General features: G+C 42.9%; 1 protein-coding gene across 3 annotated transcripts; it reads right to left on the bottom strand.

Moving 5' to 3' along the window:
* Window positions 1–10,527: 10,527 nt before the first annotated feature.
* PDP1 (pyruvate dehydrogenase phosphatase catalytic subunit 1) lies at window positions 10,528–19,607 on the bottom strand. 3 transcript variants are annotated; one of them, XM_059672248.1, is made up of 3 exons: window positions 19,451–19,586; window positions 18,662–18,696; window positions 10,528–14,796 (listed from the first exon to the last, which is right to left on the bottom strand). In XM_059672248.1, exons 2-3 carry the CDS (start codon window positions 18,690–18,692, stop codon window positions 13,139–13,141), a joined length of 1,689 nt encoding a protein of 562 aa, XP_059528231.1. In that variant the 5' UTR covers window positions 18,693–18,696; window positions 19,451–19,586; the 3' UTR covers window positions 10,528–13,138. The 3 variants fall into 3 exon arrangements, with proteins under 3 accessions (XP_059528231.1, XP_059528232.1, XP_059528233.1); XM_059672249.1 differs by lacking the exon at window positions 19,451–19,586 and adding an exon at window positions 18,970–19,229; XM_059672250.1 differs by lacking the exon at window positions 18,662–18,696 and having other exon boundaries at window positions 19,451–19,607.
* Window positions 19,608–23,761: the final 4,154 nt, after the last annotated feature.

The following is a 23,761-nucleotide window of genomic DNA, read 5'->3' on the forward strand; positions in this document are numbered from 1 at the left end:
TGTCTACATTCTCCAATCACCTCCCACAGCAGCCTGTAATATCTATTAGAACAGGAACCTGTTTGTCATGTTCATTGCTAATCTATACTAATAAAAGGGTAATATGCTAATTAGACCAGACATCTTCCGGACATCCTTCTGGACAAAGCCACAGTGGTGGGGGCCGAGGCAGAGGCGGTTAGGGGTAATCAGGCAGGCAGGCAGAGGGGTTAGGGGCGATCAGGCAGGCAGGGGAGCAGTTAGGGGCATCAGGCAGGCAGGCAGGCAAGTAGTTAGAAGCCAGAGGTCCTGGATTGCGAGAGGGTGCAGGCTGGGCTGAGGGACAACCCCTCCCCCATGCACGAATTTCATGCACCGGGCCTCTAGTTATAAATATGGAGTGAATGGATGAATGAATGAATGAATGAGTAGGTGAGCATACTAGTCCAGGCATTCAGTACAAAGCAGTTATCACACCTGTAATAAGTATAGTTTTCCTTTCTTGATGATCAGAAGCATGGCATTTTGTCTGCTCTGGAAATATTGACATGCATCTCATGAAGATTGGAATTTGACAATCTCTAAGAGCACAGAAAAGTTTACAGTCTTTAAGAGTGCCTGACAGTTGTGACTTCTCCAGGAGAAAAAGGCAATGATTAAGTTGTCAGCAACTTTTGTTGAAGTTACTCTAACATTACTTGGTTTTTGGTGCCTGGAAAGCTTCAGCATTAGAACATCTTGCCATGTCCTAGCTGGTTTGGCTCGGAACGTCGGCCTGTGGACTGATGGGTCCTGGATTTGATTCCAGTTAAGGGCACATACCTTGGTTACAGGCTCAAGCCCCAGCCCTGGTTGGGGCATGTGCAGGAGGCATCCAACTGATGTTCCTCTCTCTGTCTCTCTCCCTTCCCTTCCCCTCTCTTTAAAAATCAATGGAAAAATATCCTCAGATAAGGATTAACAAAAATCTCTCTATATAAAAGCCTAAGCAACCGAATGACTGAACAGCTGATTGACCGCTTGCTATGATGCGCACTGACCACGAGGGGGCAGATGCTCAACGCAGGAGCTGCTCCCTGGTGGTCAGTGCGTTTCCACAGTGGGAGTACCGCTCGCTCAGCTGACGGTTGAGAGCCAGATGCTGGGCTCACAGCTAGCAAGCACTGCTGTGGCAGCGTGAGCCTCTCCCGCCTCCGCGGCAGCGTGACCTAGCGGTGGCGGCAGACACCAAGCCCGGGCTCAGGCTCCTCCCCGGCCACCTGCTGCTTCCAGCACTACTACATCCCCGGAGGGGTCCTGGATTGTGAGAGGGCACAGGCCAGGCTGAGGGGCCCCACCGGTACATGAATTCATGCACCAGGCCTCTAGTAATAAAATAATAATAATAATAATAATAATAATAATAATAATAATATCTTGCCTTTCTGATGTCTGTCTAAAAGTGGCTGTTTTGGAAACACATTGGAAAAATCCCTTCCCTCTACCCCCACTTCTCATTTTTGGTTCTGAATATTAACAGAAACCAGAAGGAGATTTTTAAGAGAACAGCAAAACCAAACATGGCTATGCAGGATTCATGAGAGTTCGTTTTAGAAACTCCTATTTCAAATGCTAAATTAACTGCAGATTTATGAGAGTGAAAGAGAAACTCCTTAGAACCAGAAAGAAAAAAAGGGTCAGACAAGGAAATCAATCAACGTGCATCTCTTTGGATGTTCTTTTCCACACAAACAGAACACGATGTGACGCACAGGGAAATGGGGACTTTCAGCAGAGTAGGGCTTGAAAAATCTGGTTTCGACCGATGAGTCATTTGATGCACAGATGCCAAATCTGAAGCCTCGCTGGTCACTGCCCGTGTCCTTGGCCTTCATCGGCATGAGCAGCTGGGCTGGGCCAGGTGATGACAAGCAGACATTGGATTGTCAGCCACCCCTCATTGTGTCTCCCATGCTCTTCCCCATATTAATTATGCTTAGGTGCCAAGAGTATTTGCAAGCATTTCTAAGAGTAAATGAATGGCCCTAACCGGTTTGGCTCAGTGGATAGAGCGTCGGCCTGCAGACTAAAGGGTCCCAGGTTCGATTCTGGTCAAGGGCATGTACCTTGGTTGCGGGCACATCCCCGGTAGGGGGTGTGCAGGAGGCAGCTGATCGATGTTTCTCTCTCATCGATGTTTCTAGCTCTCTATCCCTCTCCCTTCCTCTCTGTAAAAAATCAATAAAATATATTTTTAAAAAAGAGTAAATGAATGCCTGTTGAAAACAATTATTCATGGTGATTTTTACAAAACAGCATAGTGAATAAAAATTCAAGTTGCTTCAAATTTTTATTAAATATATACACGTTCATATGCATATATTATATATATACATATGTATATGTATATATATATATATATAGTGTGTGTGCGCACATAAGTGTGCTTGTATAAAACTTTTCTTTTTAAGCAGATTAAAAGATAGTCTTGAAATGTTAAAGGGCCTTCTTTAAGAAGAACAAAAACAGAGGAACACAGTTAAAAGCATAAATTGGCAATAAATACATAGCTATCAATAATCGCTTTAAATGTAGATGGCTTAATGCTCCAATCAAAAGATGGTATGGTGTACACCTGTTGGGATTTTGTGGTTATCCAGAAGTTGCTGCTTTTGTTGCTTTGACGTCTTCCTCTGGCATTCTTCTTTTCGGTCCAAATGGCATTTACTTTTGAACTAGACCTTAACCCATGTTTATATGCATTCCCTGTGGGCACTCCTAAGCCAAGTGTAGAGTTTTATACATGCACCCAGAACCAGGAATGGGGTTGAGGGGCAAAGAAGCAGCTTGTGCGGCGGGTTTTACACAGATCAACCGCCAGGAGGCGCTCTATGGGATATGCCTTCTGGGAATGGAGAGATTCTCCGCATTAGCAATCCCACGTGAGTCCATGACTGAGGTCTCCATCCAGTATGGTCTAGGGCTACATTTTTGTCATAAAGACCTGCCACTGACTTCCTGCATGTCCAGCTAATATCTTCTCAGCACCCCTTAATTATACAGACCAGATGCTTTATGACTAGAAATAAACACACAAAAAAGAAAAAAGCATTCAAGACAAATTGCCTGTGACGAAAGGAGAGTCATAAATGGAAAGAAACAAACAAATTAAGTCGTCTAGTCACTGTCGCACTTCACTGGCCACCGTCCGTCTTCTCCATTCAATTAGTTTTAGTACTGAGTGTAATGGGAAACATTTTAAAAAACTTAAATTTATGTAAGCCAATGTCCGTCTTTCTTTTGTTTTCTTTTCCTTTTTCTTCCTTTTTGGATAAGCAAGCAAAGGAAGCATCAATGCAAATTCCAAATCTTTGAGTGGAAAAATTAATCAACTAGAGACCATGGTCCAGAAAATCCTTTGGTAGTACTCCTTTTATAAATTTAATTTTTAACCCAGTTTAAAAAATGATAAAGAAATTACAAGGATGGCTCAAGACCCCACTCACTACCTTCCACCTGCCCAGAGATAATTATGTTTTCCTATTCGTGTGTTTTCTTCCAGACTTTTCTCTAATTATTTATGCAGGTGATGATACTCCATCTGAAGGGCATGTTTCCCTTACACCTTTCTGAAAAGCCAGGCTTAAGTCAAGACGTATGAAATACTAGGAAGATTTATTAACCACTGTCATCCCAATAAATTTAATTTGGGGAAAAAGATATTATAAGGTTTTTTAAAAATATATTTTTGTTGATTTCAGAGAGGAAGGGAGAGGGAGTAAGAGATGGAAACATCAATGATGAGAATCATTGATCAGCTGTGTCCTGCACACCCCACACTGGGGACCGAGCCCACAACAGGGGCATGTGCCCTGGCTGGGAATTGAACCATGACCTCCTGGTTCATAGGTCGAGCTCAACCACTGAGCCACGCCAGCCGGACAAGGTATTGTAAGTTTTAAATTAAAAAAAAAAAAGATACTGGAAAAAGCATTGGACTAGGACTTGGCAGGCCTGGATTTGAATCTCAATTCTGTTCCCTGTTTTGTGGCTGACTTTGGACAAGCCACAGAAATGCTCTGCAAATCGGGTTAGCCAAACCTACTTCAGACATTTATTCAACCATTCATTCTATAAATATTGACAGAATTTCTTTTAAGTGCCAGGCACCTGGGCAATGTCTTAGTCTAACGTGGCTGGCAAAAAAGTTAAGAAACATTTGCAATACAGTACGATAAGGAGCCTATCACAGAGGTACCAGGCTCTCTTGGGATCATAGCACCCAGCAGTTAGGGCAGTCTTCCTAAAGGGCAAGTACCTGAGCTGAAATCTGCATAATAAGATGGAATTAGTCAGGCAAAGAGGAGTTTGGCATGTGTGTCAATGTGTGGGGGTTTGGGAGGCAGGAGTAGTTTTCCAGGCAGAGACCATTACGTCCAAAGAGAATAAGATACGTTTTAGGTCATTATGACTTTTAATTTTAATAAGCTAAACTATGGCTGAAACAGAGAAAATGAAGGGGGCAAAACTAGAGATGAGGTGGGATATATGGCAGGAATCAGGAACCCTGAATATTCTATCAGAGCCAAGTTCCCAAAGCACTCCTGGAATTAACCACCTGGTTGGCCTAGTTGGTCCTCTAGGGGGCGGTGTTGCCTAATGCCAAACACCAGTCTGAACATCTCAGATCTGAAAAAGCACACGTGATGGAAGAGGAGGCGGTTAGCTAGACTAAGAGGAAAAGTGTTCCAACCTGAGGAAGTTGCATGTGTAGAGACTAGAAGGCAGAGACAGGGGAAGAGACAGAGAATGAGAGTGAGAGAAAATGAGAATAACTCCTGAAACCAGAAATGAATTCAATACGTCTGGGGCATAGAGACGGATGACGAGATGATAGAGAAGGGATGGGTGAAACCGGTGCATGAAGAACCTTATGAGTCATAGAATGTTGAGGGCTTATTCTCTGGACTATGAAGGAGTTTGTGTGTTTTTAAGCAGGGAAGTGATATGCTTAGATTTACATGTTAGAAGAAACACTGGGTAAAATACAGAGAATTGATTGGAATGGGGATAGTGATAGTTGAGGACAATCAAGGAGCTGTTGCAAGTCATCCAGGTGAGAGCGAAAGGTGACCTGCTTAGGTAAGGATGACTTGCTATTTCTTTTCATGGCATTTAAGAAATCATAATACCACCAGGCTCAGTTGGTTGAGTGGCGCCCCATGCACCAAGAGGTGGCTGACTCAATTCCTGGTCAGGGCACATACCCAGGTTGTGGACTCAATCCCCGGTAGGGGGTGTGCCGAGGCAATCAATGCTTCTCTTTCATCGATGTTCCTATCTCTCTCTGCCTCCCTGTTCCTCTCTCTCTAGAATCAATACAAACATTTTTTTTTAAAAAGAAATCACAAAACCTAATGTTGATAATGGTACAGGAAACAAGTATTCTCTAATGCTGCTTTTCAGATAGTTAATTGATGCAATTTTTTGGAAAGCAATTGGGGAATATGTAACGGGGGTTTAAAAATGAATATAAACTTTGGCTCAGTAATTCCACTTCAAGGATTTATCCTAAATAAACGTGCAGTTCATCTCAATATTAATTACAAGAGGAACATGTTAAAAACAACCAAAATTTCCAACATTGACATCAATCAAATATACATACACACATATTTGTAGGTGCTGTAAAAGAGTAATTTCTTCTTTATCCTTTGACCTTTTAAATATTTCTATAATTAAGATGGATTGCTTTGTAAACATAAACAATGAAACATGTTTAGAATTTATAAAAACATTTATAGCCCTGACCAGTTTGGCTCAGTGGATGGAGCGTCCGCCTGAAGACTGAAGGGTCCCAGGTTCGATTCCGGTCAAGGGCATGTACCTTGGTTGCGCGCACATCCCCAGTGGGGGGTGTTCAGGAGGCAGCTGATCGATGGTTCTCTCTTATCGATGTTTCTAGCTCTCTATCCCTCTCTCTTCCTCTCTGTTAAAGATAAATAAAATAAATTAAAAAAAATAAAATAAAAACATTTACAAAAATTTACAGAGAACACAAGGTGTAAATGTGGCAGGACAGTAAGAAGCTAGCTAGGAGAATTCCTAGGCAAGTGGAATGGGGAAACTGAAACAAGAAAATTAAAGGCCAAACAATTTGAACAACTTGTAGCCAGCTAGTGAATTGCAAGACCTTATCTCCCCAAACTAAGGCAACAAGTCGGAGTGTCTCTCTCACATTGATGTTTCTCTCACTTTCTTTCTACCCCCCTTCTCAACCCCCACCCCCCTCACTTCCACTCTCTCTCTGAAAAGCAATGGAAAAAAATATCCTCTGGTGATGATTCACAAAAAAATAGTAAATAAATAAAATATCACCAAAGCTGTGCTCAGAGGCAAGTAAATAGCCTTAAATACTTTTATTATTAAACAACAAAATAAACTCAAATTAAGTTATTCAATTTAAGAAATTAGTTATTTGACCTAGACAAATCCAAACAAAGGTTAATTAATTTCTAGTCAGAAAAACTGTAAATGGTTCAAGGACTGTTTCTTTGTTGGAGAAAAATAGCAAAGACAACAGTTACAACAAAAACCTCTAATAAGTATAATTATTGAGGGAAAGGAAAGGAAAATAAACACAAAGCATTAAAAGGAAGGAATATAAGAACAGATAAATGTAAAAACTTTGATAGAATGTTTTCTTGTAAATTATCAATATTTATAATGTAAATTATTGATATTTATCTAAGATGTTGAAAGTTGAACACACTGTCGCTTTAAAAATTGGATACTTTTCAAAGAATTATCTTCAAAAAAGGAAGGGTTCATAATCAGATAGGTATTACCAATTCCATGCTATGTGAATTATATCAAAAAACATAAAAGGGTAAACACTTCTCAAGCCATTTTGTAAAGTCAGCATTACCTTAATATCAAGGTCTGACCAAGATAACAACCAAAAATAATTATTTATATATTTATGCCAATTTATACATGAATAAATGTACAAAAATTCCAAATAAAATACTAACTAATCAAACTCAACCACATATTTTAGAAAGCTATTTTAATTTTTTTATAAACCTATGCTATAATACTTTTCAAAAAGGAAAAAAAAAAGAGCAGTTCAATATACATGAAAATGGCATTTAGTAATGTTTAAAACCTAATGCTGGCTTTAAAAATTTCTTGGTAGCCATGGCCTGTGTGGTTGGGTGTGGTCCTGTGCACCAAAAGCTTCCTGGTTCAAGGAGGCTCCATCCCTGGTAGGTGTTCCTCTTTCTCTCTTTCTCCCTTGCTTTCTCTCTAAAAATCAATTAAAAATTTTTCTTTATTATTGACAGTATTACAGATGTCTCCTAACCTACCCCCCCACCTTTTACCCTCCTCCTCCAGGCCCTGCCACACCCCAGGCCTGCACCATTGGTTATGCATATTATGTATGTAAATTCTGTGTCATAGGCTATGCATATCTATAATAATAAAAGCGTGATATGCTAATTAGACAGGATGGCTGAACAGCAGAACGATAGTCTGGATGACCTTCTGGACGAAGCGGGGGCTGCGAGGGCCTAGGCCAGTGGTTGGCAAACTCATTAGTCAACAGAGCCAAATATCAACAGTACAACGATTAAAATTTCTTTTGAGAGCCAAATTTTTTAAACTTAAACTATATAGGTAGGTACATTGTTATTAACTTAATTAGGGTACTCCTAAGGCTTAGGAAGAGCCGCACTCAAGGGGCCAAAGAGCCGCATGTGGCTCGCACGCCCGTTTGCCAACCACGGGCCTAGGCAGTCACCGTGGCTGCCAGGGCCGAGTCCCTTGCACAGATTTAGTGCACCGGGCCTCTAGTATGCATATAAATACTTTGGTTAATCTCTTCCCATCCCAGCCTTCTCCCCTCTGAGATCTGTCAGTCTGTTCCATGCCTCCATACCTCTGGATCTATTTTATTTATCAGTTTATTATGTTCATTAGATTCCACCTCTAAGTGAGATCATCTGATATTTGTCTTTCTCTGGCTGGCTTATTTCACTCAGCATGGTATTCTCCAGGTCCATCAGTGCTGTTGCAAAGAGTAAGACAGCCTTCTTTTTCACAGCTGCATAGTATTCCATTTTGTAATGTACCACTTTTTTATCCACTCATCTACTGATGGGCACTTGGGCTGTTTCCATAGCTATTGTAAATACTGCTGCCATGAACATAGGGGTGCATAAATTATTTCTGATTGGTGTTTCGGGATTCTTAGGATATATTCCTAGAAGTGAGATCGCTAGGTGAAACAGTAGTTTCATTTTCATTGAGTAAATTCCATACTGTTTTCCATAATGGCTGTACCAATGTGCATTCCCATCAACAGTGTACTAATGTTCCCTTTTCTCCACATCCTCACCAGCACTTGTTGACTTATTGATGGTAGCCATTCTGGCAGCTGTGCAGTTTTAATTTGCACCTCATTGATGATTAGTGATGTTGAACATTTTTTCATGTCTATTGGCCAACTGTATGTCCTCTTTGGAGACATACCAATTTAGGTCCTGTGTACGTTTTTTAATTGGGTTATATATCTCCCTTTTGTTGAATTGTATGAATTCTTTATATATTTTGGATATTAACCCCTTTTCAAATGTCATTGGCATATATGCTCTCCCATACTGTGGTGGGTTCTCTTTACATTTTGATAGTTTCGTTTGCTGTGCCGAAGCGTTTCAGTTTGATGTATCTCTGTTTGTTTAGTTTTCGTTTCTCTTGCCCTCGGAGACGTACAGCTGAAAATTTTGCTACGTGAAATGTCTGAGATTTCACTGCCTCTTTTCTTCTAGGATTTTTATGGCTTGCAACTTACATTTAATTCTTTTATCCATTTGGAGTTTATTCTTGTGCATCGTGTAAGTTGGTGATCTAAGCTTCATTTTTTTTTATGTACCTGTCCAATTTTCCCAACACCATTTGTTGAAGAGACTATCTTTACTCCCTTTTATTCTCTTGCCTCCTTTGTACTATATTCACCTTGAAGGCTTATAATTTGAGAGCTATTTAGAAAACAACTGTTAGGATTTGATCCAAGGTATGTATTTTTTTCATGAGGATTGGGCAGACAGGGCTTAACAGAATTAAGCTTGACTTTCAAAATTTGGAAAAGAGCAAAGGTAATGACCTTCATACTGTAACGAGTCAATTCATATACCATCAAGATATCTTCATTTACCCAGCTTGTCCAGGACTAAGCTTTTGAAGATCTGAAACATTCTGTAAGAAACAGCAATTGTCTTATTATTTATGAAAATGGTCAGAATTAAGGTATGTTAACCTACAGACGAAGGGTACAGTTACCTAAACCCTCTTACTATACGAAGAACAAAGCTAACAATAACCTATATTTAGGCATGTTTGACTAGAAAACAGGGAAGCTCATTCTTGGTAGTGTGAGTCTTGTTTAATAAAAGCAGAATTACTCGAGTCAAGTCATGCCATTCCAGTTCTCATTTAACAGTCAGCATCAAGCCACTTCCTTCCTCATCCCTAATCAGAGCTACGGCTAATGGAGTACTAAACCAAGACCATCAAAAAAACAAGGTGTAATTTGCCTTGTTCTTATAGGAAGTCATTAGCGCAATCATTTGATGAATTTAATTAACTCAACAAAATTCTCAGTGGGAAAGGTAGAGGTCCATATCAAAGGACCACTCTCTAACCCTTCCACTCTCTAACTTCTCACCATGAAAAATTTTCATCACTTGTTTGAAGGACATTAAAAAAAAAAGTCCTCCTTTTAAGGTACAGAAGATAAAACTCAACTGTAATTGCATTTGCAAAGTTAAAGCTACAGTTCAACCAAATAATGTTCCTGAGAATTGCTAATCTAAAAGATAACTTTAAAAGGGGAGGAAAGGAGTAACAATGCCTATCAGCAGTGGATAAATCCTATATTCATACTATGAAAGGCTCCTTAATAAGAGACTATGCATATACTCAACAAGTATCAAAAAATTGAATAAGTCAGTCACAAAAGAGTACATACATGATTTTATTTATGTGAACTTAAAGAACAAGCAACACTATCTGTAGTGATACAAATCAGAACAATAGTTATGTGGGGAGGGATTAACTAGAGAGGGCATGAGATAATTTTCTGGAGTACTGGAAGTTTTGTATCTTTATTGGGATTGTGGTCACCAAACCTCAAATGATACATCTAAAATCTGTGCATTTTATTGAATGAAAATTATAACTCAGTTTTTAAAAAGTACTATTTATCTAACAAGATCCTAAAGTTAAGTATAATGTACTACCTTAGAAAGAATCTAATGAATCTTACTATTATTAAAAACCAACACAAACAGACAAAAAATGGTTGCCAGAGGGGAATGGAGGAGGGATGAGGGCAAAGTGGTTAAAGGAGGTCAAATATATGGTAACAGAAGGAAATTAGACTTCCAATGGTGAGCACGCAATAGTACACAGATGTCAAATTATACTCTTGTACACCTGGAAATTATATGATGTTATTAACCAAGGTTATCCCAATAAATTAAAAACAAAAAAAACCAACAGAGGCAATTCAGAAAGCAGATATGAAACTTTAATTCACTGTGGGCATTTCTTTAGCCATTCTCTATATTATATATTTTTCTTATGTCTTCACAAGATACATCTTTTATAAGACAGTTTTTCTACCAAATACTGTGTACCATCACTATTCCATTTAACTAGTTAAGAGTGTATTATAAATATTATGAGCCATTGATTAAATATAAATACAGAAGTCGATACATGTTAGAAAGTTTAAATAATAAAAAAAAAAAGCTTAAGAAAGGCTAAATACAAGGTAAAGTTACATCTTCTATACTCTACATATAACATCACATGACAACCAATTACATAAAATCACAACTGCTTTCAGATGATAGTACATTCAGATTTCTAACATCCAATTATTTTCACTTCAACCATCTGAATTCCACACTGCACTTTTATGCTGGAGTAGACTGGCTTTTGGACTGCAGACAAGATTCGTATGTAATAATATTTATTATGTTGCCTGGCCAGGTGGCTCAGTTGGTTGGAGCGTTGTCCCAAGCACCGAAAGGTTGTGGGCTGGATTCCCAGTCAGGGCATATACCTAGGTTGCGGATTGGATCCCTGGTTGGGGCACGTACGGGAGGCAACTGATCGATGTCGATGTTTCTCTCTCCCTCATTCTCTAAAATCAATAAACATATCCTTGGGTAAGGATTTAAAAAAAAATTACTATGTTGATCATGACCACAGTAAACTAAATTTATATATACTATACTATATAGAAATGTGACTTTAAATTTAAAGTATATAATAATATGGAACTCTTCAAGAGAAATTCAAATAGTAGACTGAGAATGGGTTTTAATTGCTACTGCAGTCTACATATATTTCGTTAAAAGAATAAGTCTCTGTCAAAACATTTAGAAATAAATATATAGTACAGCCTTTTCCTCTTCGAAAATGCTGCCTGGAGAAAAGTTCCAAGCTGAGGAAGGAAAAAAAGAAAACTACAAACAAAAAACAAGGGGAAAAAGACTTCAGAAAACAAACACTATATGATGTCTGGGCTGCAATCTTCCTGAATCTATTTTTCGACTGGAACAAGTTTTGCAGTCAGTTCTACGTTGCTTGAGTGTCCACAGTCCATGCGGAGTCCTTGAACATCTAGTTCACATTTTACAGAAAGCTGAAAGGACGCCTAAACACCCCTCAGCTAACGACACAAGGGAAAGCTGATCATGTTTTGTATTAAAGTCTATATGAATACCAAACACAGTCACAGCCACTCTGAACAGTGCTGCTAGAATAAGAAAATGTATGTACAGCTGTACACAGATCACCAGGAAACACAGGAACAAAATGCCATTTGCTGTGTATCAAACAAGCTCCCCAGAAGCTAATTTGCAATGTTTATTTTCATTTACTTTGATACAGCATTAGAAGGGACTGCATATAAGTACAAGGACTGCTGCAAGTAACACTTGATGCTAAGTGTTCTATTAAGCATCAGGCATGCAAAATAATTACCTTTTAAAATTTCTCATTTATATATCGCAACGCTCCTACTTGTAAGCTACAATATGTTTAAAGCATTTAGTGATTTTTAAACCAAATATTTTAATTGACCTATGCCTAAGTGGGGAAGGACAAAAACTTTCCTCCTGTCTCAACTTACTCCCCAAATTGGTATTTAAACTTATTTTATGTCATCCTTAAAATTCCAAGTGATGAAAATCCTTATCACTATGAAATTAGAAGTGTGATTTACCAGCAGCACTCTATCACCCAGACACTTACAGCATGCCGAGCCTCTGGGAATTACACGATATAAGTGACATGCTGGCTATACGTGACAACCGCTGAACATATTAGTCTCTTCTTTTTTTCCTGGATCTTTTATTTCCAACTAAGTAAAGCTTTTCATTAATACAAACTAAAACAATTATTTTTTCTTTATTTACCATCAATATAAGAGTAGATAAAACTAAAAACCTTTATTGTCTTCAAGTGCGTGGCAAAATAGAATGTTTCAATAACATTAGGTAATTAGGTAGGGAAGTGACTAGTTTGTTTTCCCATTTCAAAAGCATTCCAAATAATCACAAACACAATTTCAGATTGCTCGGTTCTCGGTCATTTATGGCTTAAAATACTGCATTTGGAAACCACCTCAGGATAAAATAAGTTTATACGAATAATGCATAGATTGTATATCTAGGAAATCATGCAATAAATGTTCTCATGTACACTGTAATATGTGACAAAAGGAGCCTGCAGATGTGAACAGTGCGGTTTCTTTTACCAAGAAAATACGCCCAGCAAGATCCTGGCTTTTGACCTGTTCAAGATCCTACTTGCTAGGTCATCCTAATTTTCTGACTGATACAAGAAGCCAATGTCACAAGAAATCTGCAATAAGAAACTGACTTGCCTCAAGTGCAGGAACTGTGAGGTCTGAGCCAGGCAGAACGACACTCGCATTATCCTGCCACCCTACTGCCAAGGCCGTTGGAGTTCTTGACTAGCTAGAGGATCAAATGGGTAAATGCTTAGAATAACCCTCTAGAAATATTTATTACTTTAGTATCTTTTTAAAACCTATTTGTCCTTTACATCTATTTCATTTGAAAATTGCCAGGGTGAGATCTCACTATTCCTGGTTTTGATATGCCCCCACCACATGAGAATTGAACTGAACTACAATGATTGTAATGTCATCTCTGTACATCCGAGCGAGCTCTTCAGGAAGACTCAGCATTTTGGAGAGCCGCTCATGATCCACAGTCCCGAACTCGTTGTTGCCCACCGCATGGCGAATAAGGTGGGTTGCTGCATTCTGATCCTCAAATACCGAGGACATCTTGGCTCTCCTTTCTGTTAACAGGCCATGCATCTGTCCCAGAGTCACCTTGTAGCCACCAACAGCTATGGGCTGTTGGTGGTGCATGCCAGTTAGGTACTCGCCCACAATCCTAACCACATCCTGCCTATGCATGGTCTCCCACAACCCGTCAGTAGCCAGTATCAGAAACTTATCCTGTGGTCTTAATCGGTGGTAGATTACCTCTGGCTCAGCAGTGAGATAAGGAGGTGTGTAATAATTAGGAGGGATGAACTTGGTATATTCGTTGTCATTCAACTGGTCTGGGCCAGATTCTATCACTCTCTTCTGAAGGTCAATGCTCCATTTGAACTTTACATCTCCAAAAGCCCTGAAGGGCATCAGCAAGCCAAGGAGCCGATCCTGTTTCACCACACTCTTGGCCTCATTCTTTGGATGTTCCAATTTTAGCCTCTCCAGTTCACTTTCATTCTGAGCATTGTGGTCATTAGAGAGAGTGACTGCTGACCAAGACCCGTCCTCTTCCTGCACACCCAGCATGGCTCTGCTATCACCAGTATTGGCCACATGAAGGTTGACACCATCTACATGGGCCACACAAGCAGTAGCCCCAGAAAATGCCACTCGAAGCACCAGGTAGTTGAGGAAGGAATTGGGATCACCAACTTGGGCCTCCAAGGAGATGTCATTATCAAGTCTCTTGAAAGCATTAATCAAAGCCTCCTTAACATCAATATCATCTGACTCCCCAGTGTTGAGGTCTATAAGTTCTTGCCAGTAAGTCCTCAAGCTGTTGAAGTACAATTTGGATGCCTCCTTACTGAAGTAATCGTTGGGATGCTTGTGCCATTGGAGAATGGGTAGCAGTGCCCGGCCACTCTCCACTGCATTTTCAATCTCTAGCAAAGTCTCGTGGGGTAACAAAGAGACAGCAATGTAATAAAAGAGTCTTTCACTGACTGCTTGGGAACAAGCACAGCCTGCATGGCCATCAAACACCCCCAAAAGCATCCCTCTGGTCTGCAAGCAGGTTGCTGCACTTCTCCGGTCCTCAATGGGTGCATTTGCAGGTAGCTGATTGCTGTCAAATCCAAGGACAGAGCTGACATTTTTGCCATCAAATTCTGGCACTTTGAAACTGTATTCATTCGCTTTCAGGATGCTGTTGACTTGTGGAGGTGTGAGGTAAAATTTCTGTGGTGTGGAAGCGTACCTCCTTCCTTGGGTGTATTGCCACCAGTTCTCCTTTGACCTGCAAAAGGTAGCATACGCCGGGTGGGGTGTATACCTCAGGTGACTCTGAGGAATGTAAGAAGATGAGCAGCAGAGATGTCTGTGGTGGCAGTAACATGCAGTGCCATAGAGTCTGCTCAGTTCACAGTTACGAATCAGAGGGAAAAACAGTTGAGTTGGTGCTGGCATGGCATCAGAGAACAGTGGCAGGCTGGAACTTCTGACTGGGATTCCTACAACACAAATTACACAGGTACACACAAAGAAAAAGTTATACTTCAGATGACTTAGTCTATCTTTGCTAGGAGACACTGTATTCTATACCTACATCATGTACTATTTCTACAGGGCATATTCTGCTGAGCACAACTCCCAATCATTTATGGAGCCAGGATTGAACGTCCAGCTTTACTTTTCTCTTTTCATCGTATTTCTTTGTGTAGCACAAACTGTGCACAATGTATAATAGCTTTAGCTGGGCAGAGCTGAGGAGATGAGTGTTATATAACATTATGCAGTGGAAGTCTATCTGGCCAATCACCCTTCTCCCTCTCTACCTCTAAAAAAGGCTTTGGATCTTCCATATTGCTTAGGGACTTACCCCATTTATGAACATCCTATTTCTAGAGCTGTGGTTGTCAGCATTTGATTACACGTGGCTATCACCAAAAAAGTATTAGGATGCATCACCAAAATAAGGGTATGCATACACTACTTTTAAGTTACACAAATATACTACTGTATTAATATAATGTTCGTTATAACATATACAAAAACATTTACATAACGAATAAAGAGAAATGCCAATATTCCCTTCCTACACCCGTGAGTGGTCTTGCAAACGATGCTTTCTAGACCACTGCACCAATTTGGTGAGTTTAGGGATACAGGTCTTCCACCAACTTGCCAAATTAATCTTGTAAAAGCTGCCTCACCTCTTTGGGCCTCACTTTCCTAAGATGTAATTGAACACATCGGAACAGAGATTACCTAAGGCCTCTTCTAGGAATCTATGTCTTTATAACTGTTTGCTGAAGTGAGGCTTTGAAAGCAAATGCAGGTCTCATTCATTCATTAATTTTACTCTGTCCTTCATAAAAAAAAGTTCAAGTATTTTAGTAGCTCCAAAACTGTTAGTAACATAAACAGTCTCAGTTCTGGAATTTAATATACTTGGTAGCACTTTCTTCTGTTTATCAGCCATAAGGGAAAGCTATAGAAATTTTATTTTCATCAATTACGGATCCCAAGTAGAATTCACCACTAGAAAAATATTTTCTCTTATGTTAAAAGATAAAAGTATGTATTTGTCTTTGGGAAGCAATAAAGAATAGTAGAATAATACCCAAATAGTCTAAGGTTTAGATTTTTAAAAAGGTACAGAATTATAATCTAAATTATATCACTCAGTATATGACACTGGAAAGATTTTGTTGGGCATTTATCTAGAAAATTTAATGACTGTTCACCAGTAACCCAGATAACTTATGCAAGAAAAAAAATCTTTATTCTTCTTCAATAATATTTCCCCTAGATTCTTAAGGTATTGCCTCAAAGTATTCATTTGGCCTATAAAAAAATAGGCTTTACAAACACTTTATATAAGGAAATAAATACAGTAAACAAAAAGAAATAAGGAAAATAAAATCAACTGAATTTTTTATCAACTACTCCTTCAGAAAGTTAAACCGACTAAGGAACAAAAAATTTACAGATATCAGAGTGTTAGCTATATATTACATTATTGTTGAGTACCTTCTTTTGAAGAGTAATTAGAGAAAAAGTGATAAGTAGGGGAGCAGAGAAACCAAACACTGAATAGCTGATCTTTGTTTGCTTCTGTAATAAACATGGCATCAGCCAGGCGTACAGAACCCCCTTTGCAAGTGATAGGAAGTACCATTATTTTAACTGCACTTATTTAAGAAGGGATTTGTTTCAAAATTGAAGGCAAGATTAAGCAATAAAAGGTAATGATTAGAATTTTTAAAATAAGATCAATAACTAAAAAGCATTCTGAAATGCAGTAATATAAAATAGAAATTCCAGAAGAGGAGCAATCTATCAAGACTAACTACTTAAATAATAGTACTTCAAACTGAATATCTGAAGGCCACATGACACTGGTTTCCAAACATAAACCAAATCTCTTGTTATTTGCACTCAGAAAGCACATAAATTAATTTCATGCTCTGTATAAAGATTTTCTAGTATTAAAAATGTAAACATGGCTCAGTGGTTAAGCCTCGGCCTATGAACCAGGAGGTCACGGTTCAATTCCCAGTCAGGGCACAAGCCCAGGTTATGGGCTTCCCAGTGTGGGACATGCAGGAGGCAGCCCATCAATAATTATCTCTCACTATTTATATTAATGTTGCTCTCTCTCTCCCCCTCCCTTTCTGAAATCAATATATATATATAAAAGTGTAAACAGGTGGCAATTTTAATGAAAAGAAAGTTTCTCCATAACTTTATATGTTTGTATTTGTGCTTACTTTAAAACTTAATCCTACAGAGAAGAAAATACTAGTATGTTTCTGATGAAATGTAGATTGAATCAAAGTAGTGTGTGTGTGTTTGGAAAAAGGGGTTTGATAGATATATAACAGGATTTTTATTATACAGGGTGGGACAAAAGTAGGTCTATAATAGGTTGTATGGGAAATACAATAATTAGTAAATAATAATACAAGAATAAACTTTCGCATATTCACAACTGTAAACCTACTTTTACTCCCACCCTGTATGTCTAATCAAGAAAATAAGTCCAGGAAACCTGCACTCTCTTTGTTTTGAAAAATTTTATGCTTCTGTAGTTGATTGCAAAATGAATGAAATATTGTGGCACAAGAAGTAATGAGTCATGCAGGAAATGCTTGGACTAATACAGTGCATTCAAACAGCAAGCACTGAAATGTCCAAATAATATACTACATTTTTCCTTCAAATCAAAGGTTCTTGAGATTGAAAACAAAAAAGCAGAGCTAATTTTATCAACTGCATTTTTCACTTATCCAGTTTAGCATATTAACTGAAATTGTATCTCAATCCCTCAACTCCCAGCATGCCTTCAAAAGACACATTCTTAGTAAATTCATGCAAACCTGCTCTGTGATTAATTAGTGTCCTGCCATCACCAGTACAAGTGATATAGTCTCCCCAGCAGATGAGAGTCCCTTAGAAGTCAAAGTACTACTTTCAAATGTTTTCAGAAACCTTAAGTGAGCAAACACTGAGCATCTTTCTAAATACTGTATTAGTTGACTCAACAACAAAAAGCCCATGAAAACAACGTTCGTTGAAGAACTAGCTAAATAAATGAAGTAGAAAGCTCTCGATAGGCAAAGAACAGCAACACACGCTCCAATAGTCGGGAAACTGGAGCCATGTCAAATTTTCAAATGATTCCTGACCATGTCTGTACTGAAAAGTTCCTATCCTCGATCCAGACCGAGCCCTGTTGTGTTATATGCACGGTCTTCGTCCTACCTGGATTCTGCCAATGACTAATAAGGAAAGATGCGCTGCAACCCGAAACTGGAAAGAGACCCATCTTTCTGATGTGCTCGGAGGAGTCTGTGCCAAAGAAATGATTCCGCTTCATCAAGAAACCCACAGAACAAATTAATTAGAAAATGCCGTCACTGCACCGACTCCGGAGCTCTTCGGCTTGGCAAAGCTTTGTTGTCAAAGGAGGGAAAGAGGCTAGACTCGTTATTCAATGTGTCAGAACCTCAGTTTACGTAACCCCACGGCACTGGACACCCTGCATAACGACGACGGCGACTTTTCAGCATTTTCTCAAAATGCCTGGCCATTTCGCAGCTCCCGTTATCATGACACGAATGAAGAAGAAACCTTTCGTCTTCAAGTCGCCAAGCTCCGAGCCAGCACTTGTTTGATGAGTTCCCTTTGTCCCTGCCTGAGACCTGCACTCCCCCGGCCATCAGAGCAACCCCGATCCCGGGAGCCTGTGTCCCCTTTGCTCTCTCACCCCCTTAGCTCCACAGCGGACCCTCCTACAGCCGTCCGTCCACACACAGAACCGGGCACCATCCTGCCAGGCCACCCAGCGCAGGTCTCCCCGCGAATACCTACCAATCCGCCTGGGCCCGGGGCACACACACATTCTCCTGTCATCACAACACGGAGCCGACAACATCCACAACCCGCGCGGAGAGCAGCAGCGGCAGCAGCGGCGGCCCATTGGAAGCAAGGCAGAGATGCTCATTAGAGGAGGCGGCGGGGAGGCGGGAGCGCGGGGGAGAGGGGGGGACTGGGAGCGCGGGGGAGGGGGGGGGAGGGGCGAGGTCTCGATCGGGCCGGGTGAATGGGGCCGGGCTGGGAAGGGGGGGAAGAGGACGGAAGGAGAAAGGGGTGGGGAGGAGAGAACCAGACCAACCAACCTAGCCCGCGGGAAAGGCAAAGCCACGGCCCCAGCCGCTGGGGGCCAAGACGCCAGCCGGGGCGCGCCCTAGGACCGGCCCCTCCATCCAGCCCGGGCGCGGAGCCCACGGGTGCGGCACGCAGTGGCCTCCGCCCGCGGCCCGCCCGGGCCCACCCGGCCACGGCTTCAGCTCAGACGCCCCGGGCTTCTCGTGGAGCCACCCGGACCCCTGGGTGTGTAAGGGGGGGGCCCTCAGGCGCAGGCGCCGCACCTCCCAGCAGTTCGCCCTTCCGCGGGCCGCCCGAGCCCGCGCGCCCCCCCCCCCCACGGCCGCGCACACCTGGCGCTCGGGGCCCGTCCCCCACCCCCGCCCCCGCTCCCGCCGCCCGTCCTCCCACGCTCTCAATCGCCGCGCCCCACGCGCCGGCTCCCCCTTCACAGCTCCGCGCGGGTGGAGGACTCCATCGAGGCGATGCGGGGCTGGAGCGGGGAATACGAACCGGGCACGGCAGGCAGGAACCGCTTCTTCCCGATGAGGAGGCGGCGGCCGCGCGGACCGTCCGACGCTCCCTCCACAAAGCCCCGTGCAGCTCCGGGCGCGCGGGTCCTCGCCCACTCCGCGCCCCCGCCCTGCCGGCCGCCACCCGCTGCGCCCCGCCCCGCCCAGCCCGCGCGCTCGGGGGCTCCTCCCGCCTCGTGATTGGCTGCGCCGCGGCGGGAGGAGGAGCGCGGCCGAGGGGGGCGGGGCGGGGGGGGTCGGGGGAGCGGCGCGCGCCCGCCGGCTTGGTGACGTCACGGGGGTCAGACAATCTCTTCCATTTGGCACCGCTGCCCATTGGCTCCGCGGGCCGCCTCACGTGACCGCGCCCAGGGCGGCGCCGCCGGGGGCACCCGCGACCTGCAGGGCTGGGCGACGGGGACCCGGCGGTTGGCGGCGACCAGGTGGGCGGTGGGACCGGGAAGGAGGGAGGACTTGGCGCGGCCCCAGCACCCCGACGCGCGTGGAGCCCGGGCGCTACCGCTCCCTGCCGGGCGCGCTTCCGCGAATCGCTGGCACCTCGGCGGGGGACCTGCCGGGGGTGTGGCCGCCTCGCCTCGCGGGTGGGCTGAGGCCTGGAGAGATGGATGAATTGACGGCTGGGGGCGGCTCCCTGCCTACCCGGAAACAGCTCCGGTCCCGCATCCTCTCGGTCGCCGCGCTCATTTGTTACTTTGCAGATTTGAGGAGCGTTAACTCGGATGATGCCTTGTGGACACGTGTCGGGTCCCAGGGAGAGCCGCGCGTGTAAATGAAGGGGGAGGAAGTTGCGGGCCGGCGTGTGCTCGCGTTTCCTGAAGGCCCAGGGCTTTGGAATGAGTGTCGTGTGGCTGGTCCTGCACGGTTACCAGGGGGAGGGCGGGTCCGGCGCTGCAGGGGGGAGACCCCCGCCCCCGACGTGGAGTCCGAGGACTTCATCCAGGTCATTCCCGCCGTGGGAGGCGAGGTGAGGCCTGGGGCGGCATTGGCGCCCCGGGGTTCAGGGGAAGAGACCTCCAGGGCTCCTGCACTTGCCTCCGTCCACACGCACCCGCTCCTCCGGGGACCGGGCCGTGGCGGTGGGTTCTGAAAGCCCCTTGGGGGGGCGGGGAGATCATCGCACTCACCCTGCCTCGAGTTAGCGCGTAAACGGCGACTGACCAGCGGTTCTCAACCTGTGGGTCACGACCCCTTTGGCGGCCGAACGACCCTTTCACAGGGGTCGCCTAGACCAGTGGTCGGCAAACTCATTAGTCAACAGAGCCAACTGTCAACAGTACAACATTGACATTTCTTTTGAGAGCCAAATTTTTTAAACTTAAACTATATAGGTAGGCACATTGTTATTAACTTCATTAGGGTACTCCTAAGGCTTAGGAAGAGCCACACTCAAGGGGCCAAAGAGCCGCAGTTTGCCGACCACTGGCGACCATCCTGCATATCAGATATTTACCTTACGACTCATAACAGTAGCAACATGACAGTTATGAAGTAGCAACGAAAATAATTTTATGGTCGGGTCACAACATGAGGAACTGTATTTAAAGGGCCAGAAGGTTGAGAACCACTGAGCCTTCCTCTGTTTGGTAGCCAGTAAAGCTCGCAAAGTGATGTACGCTGGATAGAAGCTGCCATATTAACAGCCAGGGAGTTTTATTTATTTTAATTGTTATTGTGTGTGTGTTTTTTCAGAGAGAGAGAAGGGAGAAGGAGAGAGAAACATAGGTGAGAGCGAAACATGAAACTTCAACATCCATCGGCTGCCTCCTGCCCGCCCCCTGCCGGGCGATCTAACACGCGGTGCCCAGAGTAGGAATCCAACCGGTGACCTCATGGTACATGGACCCGGGCTCAGCCACCGAGCCACGCCTGCCAGGCTGGAGTTTTATTTTTGTGAATCTTGCATTATCTGATTTTTATGTAATAAAGGAAGAACTTTATATACAGAGAACAGTGCCAGAAACTGGTTCTTCATAACCCCCAGGTCTTTCCAGCTGCCTCCTCTTTTCTCTGAATAAATAAGGGCAAAGCCATTTTGCCAGTCCCCAGGGTGCCACGGAACTCTGTGGCTGCTCTACGTGGCTTTCATCCTGGTTTACAGGGGTCCATCTGCCTGCCTCACTTCCCCCCACCTTTCTGCTTCTTAAATGAGCTCCCCGTTGTCTTTTATCCTATTTATTTGATTTGTACCAGGTTTTCCCTTGTCTCATAGAGCCACGTTGGGTGGTGTAGCATATTGTCAGAGCATAGATGAAGCCAGACTGCCCCGGTTCCAATCCCAGCTTTGGTCTTAGGCAACATCTTTCTAGTTCAGTTCTTTCATATGGAAGATAGGAATAAAAAAGTAATATAAGTAAAGTAAAAATAGTCAAAATATTGAGTTAATATAAAGCTTAGTGTATCATGCTAAGAAAGTTCAAAGCAGGTAGTAGTAAGGGCTATGTAAATAGGGCTATTATTAGAGGTTGGGAGACCCAGACTCCCAAGGGCAATATGGCCACCCAATAGTCTTGCTTTAAAAGTTACATTACGTATTAGTAGACAATAATAATACAGTTAGATTATGTATTAGTAGACATTATTAATAGATTAGAGCAGGGGTCCTCAAACTTTTTAAACAGGGGGCCAGTTCACTGTCCCTCAGACCGTTGGAGGGCCGGACTATAGTTTAAAAAAAAACTATGAAGAAATTCCTATGCACACTGCACATATCTTATTTTGAAGTAAAAAAACAAAACGGGAACAAATACAATATTTGTATTTGCAAGTGGCCTGCGGGCTGTAGTTTGAGGATTCCTGGGTTAGAGGGTCTTATGTAAGGAGTGTCACTGCTTCTTAGCCCCTACTCTGAAGACATGGAGACCAACCAGTTAACTGAAGTTAAGAATTCATTTTTACTTTAAAAGTTTCTGCCTGAGACTCAGAAATGAGTTTTATAGTAGGTGTGTCTGTTTTCTATAACCTTTTTCCTAACGATTGTGAAAATAGAGTAATGAGACTCCAGAATATCATCCCTCGTTATTGTCAGATTGGTTCCAGAAACCCCCTCCCCACTGATACCAAGACCCACGGGTGCTCAGGTCCCTTATGTAAAATGGCATAGGCTGACGTACACAGTCGGCCCCCTGAACCCACAGATTCCCAACCACACGCGGAAAACACTGTTTTCAATCAGTGGTTGACCGCGAATATGAAACGCGTGGATATGCCGGGCCTACTGTGTATCCAATCAGTGATCTCTTCAGAGTTGTCACCTTGGTAGCATATACCTTATTCGACACCAACATGCCTTTATTCCGAGCACTTTTAAAATTACCTTTCAAATTGTTTTTGGACCTGCCCAGGAAACGCCAACTTGTTTTACTCTAACCAGCACCATGGTTTTTACACCAAAATAGTATTGATTCCCTCATCTTATGAGTCTTAGTTCCGAATGACCTAGCTGTTTCTTAAAAATGACACCCACTTGCAAATAATTGGTATTTGCCACCGCTAAATATAGTCAAAGGAACTTGTCATGTGTATTGAAGGCAAGGCCAAGATATTTCTGGAATCAGAAGAAAGGTTCACCAAAGTAATAGCTTTGTAAGTTTTGTTCTTTAGCTGCAGAGTGGTATGATTTTGTAATCTGTATATTTTTTAAAAAAAGTCCCAGTCCTTCTGCAGAGGCGGTAACTGCTTGTACCACTGGGGTGTGGGGATGTGATTCTTAGGCGTCTCGACCTGGTCTCTCCTCTCTGGCCTGGCTTTCTTCCTGTCTCTAGATGGAGCTCTGTTTGGCCACCAGTAGGCTTGCTTTAAAAGTGCTGTTTGTCATCATCACATGTCCATCTGGCCAGGGCTGTGGCAGGTCCTTGGGTTTGGTGCTGTGACCCCAGACTGTTTTAGCCACTAGAACACCTGTTGACACTTCAGCATTGGAAGGTGCAGGAAAGTAGCCCTGAAACATCCCAGGAGTTTTGTAGAGAAGGGCAGGCAAGGGGAGGGGAAGAGGCTTTAAAAATAGCACGGTCCAAAGAAAGCTCTGTGTACTAGTAAAAGTACCTGTTTTGTCTGCACACATGCTTTCTGTGGTGACAAAGATGCAAAGACAGTTCCAGAATGACCTTAACAGTCATTTTCCTACCCTAGAGTAAACCTGGAAATGAGCAAGTGCTCAACCAGTTAGGCCCCTTGTTCTTGTGGGGGAGTGATGACACCCTTGGGGGTGTTGGAGGTTAGCTGCGACAGCCTGGAGTGGCCCAGCAGAATCTCAGTGGCACCAGCCAGGAGGCTTAAAGAGACCGGCATGAGG

Source organism: Myotis daubentonii, chromosome 17 (genome assembly GCF_963259705.1).
Source record: "Myotis daubentonii chromosome 17, mMyoDau2.1, whole genome shotgun sequence".
In the NCBI taxonomy this organism is placed as follows: Eukaryota; Metazoa; Chordata; class Mammalia; order Chiroptera; family Vespertilionidae; genus Myotis; species Myotis daubentonii.

What these genes read in the sequence shown, in the direction of transcription:
- PDP1 (XM_059672248.1), bottom strand. Translation starts at nt 18,692, where the DNA reads ATGTGTGTGTGCCCCGGGCCCAGGCGGATTG. An exon ending in CCCCGGGCCCAGGCGGATTG is followed by an intron (nt 14,797 to 18,661) that starts GTAGGTATTCGC and finishes TTTGTGTTGTAG; the next exon opens with GAATCCCAGTCAGAAGTTCC.